This window comes from Amblyomma mixtum, chromosome 4 (assembly GCF_055824585.1).
Source record: "Amblyomma mixtum isolate Tamu chromosome 4, ASM5582458v1, whole genome shotgun sequence".
NCBI classification, from domain to species: Eukaryota; Metazoa; Arthropoda; class Arachnida; order Ixodida; family Ixodidae; genus Amblyomma; species Amblyomma mixtum.
Genome location: NC_143015.1, coordinates 114523842 through 114532968, shown reverse-complemented (window position 1 = coordinate 114532968; position 9127 = coordinate 114523842). Strand labels below are relative to the sequence as shown.

Sequence of the window (9127 nt, the reverse complement as noted above, 5' to 3'; positions counted from 1 at the left end):
ACGATCAAGTTCGTTATAAGTGGGCTCAACTGTATCTTCTTCTTCTTCTTCACCATATGAAAATGGCACATACCCACGCGGGGGGATTGGCCAAGGTACGGTGGTGAATGCCAAGGAAAAAAAGCGGGGAAAAAAAGCTAAGTAAAATAGTAGAATGCTTGAAATTGAATTGAATTGAAAAATTGTTAAAAATCTTTAATAAATAAACAAATTGGATATTTCAGGAATAAAATAAAATACGCTTTTTGGACATTCGGTGGAATTTTATACGGATTTAACAGGGTAAGCGACCAGTTGCAATGATGTAATCATGAAGGTAGCCGCAAGTAGTGCTTAACGGGAATCCCGTGGCGCTCACACCAAAAGAGAGCAGAACGGGTAGAGACAAAGGGAGTCCTAACCTCGAAAGAGGGACTTCCAAATACTGTTTTCTCTGAAATGCGAACCGCCGGCAAGAGAGGAGATAATGGTCAATTGTTTCAACTTCTCTGCATGTGTTACAAAGGTGTTCGTCACCATTGATTTTCTTCGTCTCCTTCTTTCAGCGTCTGCATGTCTCCGAGATTTCACTTAAATTTTCTTTCAGAATCGCATTCACGCATACCTAATTTACTTTACCTGAAATACGTACTCTACGAAGATTCAGCGTGTAATTAGCGCAACCCTGAGCCCGAGCAAAAGCGTACGCCCTTGCTCGGGTATGTTCAAGCATCACGCTTCTTGAAGTCTTTCGCGCCGCTCCACTTTGTCGATATGATTTTACACGAAATTGTTTGGTGAACCACATTGAACAATCAAACATTCCAGACACACACAGAGCTACATGGGGGACTCAGGGAACAGCAAGACTCATGCAGCATCCTTGCCAAAAACCTCGTCCACATCCTCCAGACAGCGCCCGCTACCGCCGAAAATTGAAACATTAAAAATAACTTCTCAATTCCCTAATCACACCCAGCCGTCCGGATGCAGTAGCTCACGTGAATCATGCGGTACTCGGGGCTCACGCGTCACACGATATCTGAGCGAAGCGATTAGACATCGCAGGCATAATTATTGAATTATTTCTTGCTGATAGTGGCTTTCTGGAGAAGGAAATTGGTCGCACGTTTTAACTTTATGAGAAGGCCAAGAAAGCCTTGCCCGTACAACGCGGCTGCAGTTTGTCCATTCAGGACGCATAGGGTTGGTCAAAGGTTCCCAGGCCACAGGGTCTGCTTTTCGTCAGTATATCCTGGCACTTCATGCAGATAAATATAAGGTTCCCAGAGGTTAGAAGGTACTTCTACCCTCCAAAGATATGCTGAGCTTTGGGATTGTTGTAACTTCCTTAATATACTGCTAAAGAGTAAACCGGCCCTGTGTCCTGGAAACTTCTGACCGACCTTTAACGTTTCGCGGGGTCGTCCCCGGTAGCAGACGTTTCCTCAAGCAGTTGACAACGCTAAGTACAGAAACAGTAGCAACAGCGGGTTCAGCGTGCTTCAGTGAAGCTGCCAGGTCCAATTTTGCCTACATATTTATTTAAAGCCCTCGCGTAGAAGTGTTGTACAAGTCACAAGCGAGCCCTTATACTACAGGGTTCACAGCCCCAAGTATCACTTCACAGGTGAGGGCGTCCATAATCGTTATTCGCTTTCAAATTTAGACGAAATATTGATTAGAGCCGAACCTATGCGATCTCGAACATGAAGATATATCGCAGACGCAGGCTTCCAGCTCGTTGTTCGTTCAGGCACGATCACGCCAACGTGAGACCAGAAGGTGGCCTTGAGACCAGGGATTTGCCTGCTTTCTGAGCCGTATGGCGTTCGCGCAATGGAATCTTGAGCCGAATCAAACTCGTCACAAGAGTGTCTTTAGCGACGAGTCATTGCCCGGATTTAGTAGCGGTGCGACGTGGGTGAAAGCTCTCCATGTTGCCTGTAGGTTTAAGATTTCGCCACGGTAGTCCTGGACGCTGTGGCCTTTGCGTTGGTCTGCTGGTCGATGCTCTTGCGGGGTTCAACGCAGGATGTTGCTGTTGGAGTAGTTGCAGGGGGTCCCTCATAAGGTTTCGCCACTGTAGTCCTCGACGCTGCTGACGTCGCGTTGGTCTGCGGGTCGATGCTCTTGCGTCGTTGCGTACAGGCTGTTACTGTTGGAGTAGCTGGGGATGGTCCCTCATAAGGTTTCGCCAGGGTAGTCCTGGACGCTCCCGCCGTTGCGTTAGTCTGCTGGTCTATGCTCTTGCGTCGTTGACCGCAGGACGTTGCCGTTGGAGCAGTTACGGAGGGTCCTTCGAGGAACATGGGCGTGTCACGGAGCGGTATCGGTATCTTACAGCCCGGGCCGCTGTCAGAGTCTGCGGGAGCGCTGGGCTCCAGCGACCATCCACAGCTGGACCTGCCGTGCTGCAGGTCGTCAACCTGAGACGAGATACCGTCTGCCCCAGCGTGCCGGTAGCAGCGGCACGTCCGACTCGAGGTCTCCGACTCTGCCCTGCGAAGTCGTGAAAAACCGAGGCTGTGAAAAACCGAGATGTGAAAAACCGAGATGTGAAAAACGCGGCCGCCGCGGTCGGGTTCGAACCCGACCACGGCGGCCGCGTTTCGATGGAGGCGAAACGCAAGAGGCGCCCGTGTGCTGTGCGATGTCAGTGCACGTTAAAGATCCCCAGGTGGTCAAAATTATTCCGGAGACCTCCACTACGGCACCTCTTTCTCTCTTTATTCTTTGACTCCCACCTTCCTCCCTTCCCTTACGGCGCGGTTCAGGTGTCCGCCGATATATGTGAGACATACTGCGCCATTTCCTTTCCTCAAAAACCAATTTTATACTCTCCTGATTACCTGAAGAGGTCTCTAGCTTTCACAGCGCTGCAAGGAAGTTATGAGATGGAGCATAGTTTCGAAGCATTTGGCGGCGTCTATACGACCGCGCGTCTTTTAGCGCGTCCCATCCGATGTCAGCGAAGCCACAGCTCACCTGCACCTCTTCCGCATATGCTCTGGCCCCTCTTTCCAGGCATTGCTCAGCAGCCCTCCAAACCATCTTCTCCCCCCTCCATCAGTACTCTGCTGTCGTCGGTACAACTATATAGGCGGGCAACACGCCTTGCAGGGTACTCCACGCCCAGGATCGTTAGAGCGCTCAGTCTGCCGCTCTTAATTCCACACCTGCGTACTTGGACGAGCCACGCTCGTCATAAGCCGACTGTCATTTCTGGCTTATGACGAGTCCAGCTTGTCATGTGTTTTCTGGCATTCTTTGTCCAGTTTCGGGTGGGTAGGAATCGTCCAAAGCATTTTTTTTGCTTTGCCGACAGGTGGCAGCAAAGGTAGTTGACGGCCATTTTGGTACCATTTTCGAAAAAAAAAATGTGTCCGTTAGTGGTTTAACCTGTTTATCACTCCACCTCTTCATAGCCACTAAGTCACCGCGGTGGGTTATAGCGCCGTATAGCTAGCTGGACCAAGATGGCAGCAAGTAACCATTCCTTATTACCGCAAGGCAGCCGTTTCTCAACGTCACTGAGACAGATGAGTACATCGCTAATCTAAACGACGCAATTATTCGTCGAAAAAAAAAAGCCCTTCACAGCAACACGGGATTGAGCGGTGCAAGTCCAACAGACCTGATCAGCGCACGTAGCTGGCTGATGGGTGCAGGATTGAAAATGCGCATCAGCTATGGAACACCAACCCAACTAACAAAGCTGCAGAAAGTATTCTAAGTTAAATTATATCTCTAGATTTTTCAAGATGCATCTCGATAAGTATCTAGTATCCAGTATCGTAGTAAGTATCTAGTAATTTTAGCAACGCACTGGAAGAACATTTCCTTGATTAAGTTGTCTCATTTTGTATTTTTAATGCCGTTCTTTTTATCTTCCCTTTGTTACCGCCGAATGATGCTGTGTGTTGTTTTTTCGTTTCTTTTGTGTGTTGTTATGTTGTTTGCCCCTTCTGCTTGGGCCACATAGGCCTGCAGTATTTTGAAATATATAAAATAAATAAATAAATCTATTAATTACTCTTTGCTGAATGACAATTTCTTATTTTAACCGTTTGTAGCTATAAAACTTGTATTACAGTATATGTAATGAATGCTAGTTATAGCTCATAGTTCCAAAGCGTATGTAGATACATCTACGTGAGTATTTTGTAACTCTTTCTTTAGTATGCTTTGCGAGATGTGTCATGTGGCAAGGGAATTTGACGCTTCGTAAGGCATGGTATTATCTCTTCTCAACTTCATCGACATCTCTTTCGTTGTCTGAATAAAGCTTCAGCCAATGGGCACTAAAACTCTCTTGGACGTCCTGTGGACGTTTAGGACGTCCCATGACGTTTAGGACGTCCATGGGACGTCCAAGGGAATTCCAGTGCTTATTGGGCACGTTCAAATGCGGCTCTAAGCTCGCACCTTGTGAAGTCCAGCGACAGCTCATCAGCCACGGGCGCCGACTGCGAAGTGAATTTGGTGGCCGACGACTGCGAGCAGCCTGGCAGCAGCGACGACTCGTCGCCTTCCTCGGGACGTGCGGCGACGGCTGGGGGGACCTCGACCACTGCGGGCTCGTCGGCGGGCATCTGTTGCACGTTGGCCTCTTCGGGGACGACGTTGTCCATGGTGACGTGGATGCCCGTGCAGTAGCGCCTGGGATGCGCGTGCGAGCCATACATAGCTACCCCATCTGTATACACATTTCCGAAGAGCAGAGGCAGAGAGCGAAGGAAGGGATGGAATAAATATCTTTATTTACGGGCTAAGGTAGGTCAGAGTCTTCAGGGCCCATAGATCACTTTGTTTCCGCTGACGCCACGCCAGTACCTCCAACTAAAGTGGCTATTTGGGCTTGTTAGTCAGTGATCATGGTAAATAATTGTACCGTTTGAAGTCAGCGCCAGTCCTGTCCACTTCGTTTGTCCCTGTCTTTTCGCGCTGCATTCTTTACAATGATCACTCACCGACAAGCCCAAATAGCCACTTTAGTTGATCAGATTTCTTCTACATTGGGCTATTTTCTGTCTACCTCGAGCAAGCAAGATGCCGCCATAACCTGCGTGAATTTTATCGCGATCTCTAGTTCCAAGGCCAGGAACCTCTCCTTCTATCTCAAAAGGAAAATTGTATCGTTTGAAGTCAGCGACAGTTAAGCTCCACCCTAAAGGTAAGACGTGACAGCGTATTGGTTGATTCCCATATGTGCAGTATTGGTCATTCTATACTTACCATGCATAGATCCTTGGGAGGGCTCATACCACTCCTGGTGCAGGATGGCAGGTGCTGCCACCTGGGGGGCCTTGTGCAACCCAGGTTGCTCTCCCCTAGCGACCTATCATTAATTTAGCTGTCACCTGTCAAGGTGGACAGGTTGTGATGGCACCGCAAGGGCACGTGACCCAGGTGACCCACCTGCCTCCTGGTTGCCTCTCTGGGGGTTTTTCGTGAATTTTTCGCTTATGGTCAACGACACCGGATTTTCTGCGAGAAGAGCTCCTCAACCCTATCGCGTCTTAAAGCACACCCTGTGGACTTATGACGAACCCTGCACGTATGCTCTCAACGTACGTAAACACAAGGCATCGTGTGCGATATGCAGGGGCAGTGGTACCCACCTGAGGATCTGCAGATGGAAGATGAACAAGATGGCGCAGTGTAGCACCTGGAGCGGCCTGCAGTGGAAGTAGAGACTGGATACGACCCGCGTGCAGTCAATCAGCAGGAACCACAGGTGGAAGGCCATGTCCAGAAGCCAAACGGCCACCTCGAGTAGCACGCCCGTGCCGGGTCTGTGATGCGAAGCACTGTGGCATCATGTAACGAGTGTGGCATAGCCACTAAAGAAGGCGACTTCTCCTGGACAAATAGCACGCTCTCTAACTGCAGAAAAACTTTTTCGTTTTGTGCTACGGGTAGACACAGTCAGGCGTCAGCGCAGTCTTGCGGTCGCTGCATGGCCAGCCTCCTCGGCTAACGGGTATTCCGCCTTCTTCCCGATAGGTGGTACCACCAAGTTTTCAGCCCTACGAAACGGTGCTTCTTGCCCTGCCCAGATCTCCTCTTAGTCTCATTTGCACAAAGGAAACGAACAACTACTACTGTTCCTGTAACCCACTCGTTAAATTGGAAGGGACACTTAAGCTCAGTCTTGATGACGCGATAGCGTAGTGGGTTAATTCCCGTATATGCAGAACGTCATTACTTTACATTCATTAATCCTTGGGAGTCCACATACCCCTCCTGGAACAGTGATGCATGCGGTTAAGCGATGCGCCACTGCCTTGGGATGTCAGGTGCTGCCACCTGTGGGCCTTGTGCGGCCCAGATTGCTCTTCCTCACAGTGGGCAGTTTTCTCACTATCCGGTGGGCAGGTTGTGATGGAGCCGCGAGGTCACGTGACCTAAGTAGCCCACCTCTCTGGAGACTACCAGCTGCCAAAGCCATGCCAGAGATTTTTCGCTCCCAACGACGACACCGACAACGCCGACACCGGATTTCCTGGAGAACGGGGCCCGTAACGCTGTAGCGTTAATATGGGCACCAAAGCGCAAGCTAGTGTTTCAATCTGGAGTTAGGTTTTTGCGTGTGTCTGGTAGCTTTGCCACTCTCGGTGTAGGCGCGGCAAGGCGCCATTCACAGGTCGTCCTCCGGTGGTGGTGGTGGTGGTGGTGGTGAAAAACTTTAATCAAAGAGAGCTTGAAGGTTAAAAAAAAAAATAAATAACCCTGCTGCATGGTCGGTATCCTTAGTCCGGGACACCGCATGACGAGGCCCCGTCTCGCGCCCGCTTGACCAGAGCCCTTTGGGACTCCAGTGTGGAGCAGTTGAGGAGGGCAGTCTCCCATGCCTCTCGGGTGGGGGTGGGGGGAAGGTGAGGATTCTGAGTACATGCCCACACCATGTGAAAGATATCGCAGATCTCTCCACAGTGCGGGCAGCGCCCATCTGTGTTCGGATCGAAGTGTTTTGCTATTGCAGGACAGAGAAGAGTTCCTGTCTGCAGGCGCCGCAGAGTTCGCTCCTCCGCCTTAGGGCCGTTTCACATGCATGCGATTCTCGCCTGCGACGCTGCGAATTCGGTCGGTCTGCGACTGGGGAGGGCCGTCGGTCTAGCCGCAGACGGCCTGCGACCAAGTTCCGTCCGGTTGGAATCCAGTCGCAGCGTCGGTGTGGTCGCTCTGCGACTGGCCAATGGGCAGCGCCGAGTGGGCACGTGACGTGACGTCACGCGGGAGCAGCTGCTGCGGCCACGACCGGTCTCCAGGCGCGCGAGCGAGAGCGCACGTGCGTCGAGACCTGCCGCGGCAACAACTCGCACGTGACGTGACGTCACGCGCCGTCTCGGCGTGGGGTCACGTGGGAGCTGTTCCCGCGGCGTAAGCAAAACTGTTTATTCTAATCAAAACATACGAAATATTGCCTTGCATCTAAAAACAAGCTGGTCATTACATCATCAACACATTCCGTGCAGTGTTTCTGTTGGGTTTAATCGTGGGTTGCCTATGCGAACATCGAGCAACCTTGCGTGTCCCTCCGACCGAATTCGCTGGGTACGCGTTGCATGTGAAAGCACTGTGCGAAAATCGCACTGCGGCGTCACCGACTAGGCCGACTATTTTCGTTCTAGTCGCAGCATGTGAAACGGCCCTTACTCAGCCCCTTGGCAGGTGCCGGGTAGAGACGGTGGCTGTCGCAATAATAAATTAGGATTTCGCGGAACCGCAGAAGCGGTTTATGAGCTTCTGAGCCATGAGAGCTAGGATGAGGAGCCCGGTGTGTGAGCGCTCGGGCGGCCGCATCAGCGGCCTCATTGCCTCGTAGACCCTGGTGGCCAGGAGCCCAGATCACTTTTGTGCGAGTTGGATCGGCGAGAGCGCGTCTTAGAATTTGCGAGGCCAGAGGTGATATTTCGCCTGCAAGATAATGTTCACAGGCCCGGCGAGAATCTGTAATAACCGTTTTCGATGGTGTCCTGCTCACCTGAGCCGCACCACGTGGAAGTGCAGCAGCAGGCATTTCTGCACCAGGCTGGTCACCTCGTCGGCGCTCTCCAGGCCCAGGTAGATGGTGTGCGTGATGACGATGAGGGCTGCCACCGCCGAGCCCAGGTGGTAGCCCTCGTCCATGACGCCCAGGATCAGGTCCATGGCTCCATCCTCGTCTTCCTGGCCGCACCGCCATATCGCCGCCTGGGGGCTCTGCGGCTTCTGGACACCGCAGAGGCGCCACTATGCGGCGAAAATTACCTCTCAACTATCCTCTTCGTCCTCACAGTGATGCTGAAACGCTAGGAACCATGCAATGAACAGTACAGTGAGCGGTGAAAACGAAAACGCGACAAAAAATTGACAGACGATTACGATATGGCCGTTAATGCGAAATTTGAGCGCAGCTCTTCGTACGTCACCTGCCACCGCTGCCAGGTGGCGTGTTACGCTGCTAATCACTAGAGTTACCGTATCATATACAGTAACTCTACTAATCACTAGTGTTCCCCCTGCGGGAGCATATGCAGGAATACTACTAACCACCTTTCAGGATGTTCCCGTGGTAGCCACCTTCCGGTTGTCCACTCCTCTGCCTAGACCTCCGCTCTCGTCGTCTCAGGTAGTAGTAAAGTAAATAAATTGGTTTTTGAGGAAAGGAAATGGCGCAGTATCTGTCTCACTATATCGGCGGACACCTGAACCGCGCCGTAAGGGAAGGGAGGAAGGTAGGAGTGAAAGAAGAAAGAGGTGCCGTAGTGGAGGTTATGTATACCACTATACCTTGGCCAATCCCCCCACGTGGGTATGTGCCATTATAAAGAGGTGAAGAAGAAGAAGAAGAAGAAGAGGTCTCCGGTATATTTTCGACCACCTGGGGATCTTTATCTTTAACGTGCAGAGAGAGAGAGAAAACTTTATTTAAACAGGAATTCGGGGCACACCCCAGGGTCACCGCACGACCCCACTGCACTCAAGTGTTTATGTTCCTGAGGTCCATAACACTGGCAGCATTGCCGGTGGCGATGGTCTGCACGGCCGGGTCCTCCGAGCGCAGCAGGGTCTCCCAGTCCTCCCAGGTCTTGAGGTTTTCTAAGTCCCGCGGAGGAGGGTCCGCCGGGCAGAGGGAAAGGATGTGGAGGGAAGAAGCGAA

At 51.4% G+C, this 9127-nt stretch overlaps 1 protein-coding gene across 1 annotated transcript; it reads right to left on the bottom strand.

The window, feature by feature from the left end:
• Window positions 1-1543: 1543 nt before the first annotated feature.
• LOC149347964 (uncharacterized) lies at window positions 1544-8176 on the bottom strand. Its single transcript, XM_089585703.1, has 4 exons — window positions 7970-8176; window positions 5604-5777; window positions 4408-4641; window positions 1544-2481 (listed from the first exon to the last, which is right to left on the bottom strand). Exons 1-4 carry the CDS (start codon window positions 8134-8136, stop codon window positions 1932-1934), a joined length of 1125 nt encoding a protein of 374 aa, XP_089441829.1. The 5' UTR covers window positions 8137-8176; the 3' UTR covers window positions 1544-1931.
• Window positions 8177-9127: the final 951 nt, after the last annotated feature.

Coding starts and splice junctions, on each gene's coding strand:
- LOC149347964 (XM_089585703.1), bottom strand. CDS start 8,136: ATGGACCTGATCCTGGGCGTCATGGACGAGGGCTACCACCTGGGCTCG. Junction 4,642..5,603: donor TTCCATCTGCAGATCCTCAG/GTGGGTACCACT, acceptor CGCGCATCCCAG/GCGCTACTGCACGGGCATCC. Junction 2,482..4,407: donor CTGTCGCTGGACTTCACAAG/GTGCGAGCTTAG, acceptor ACGACTTCGCAG/GGCAGAGTCGGAGACCTCGA.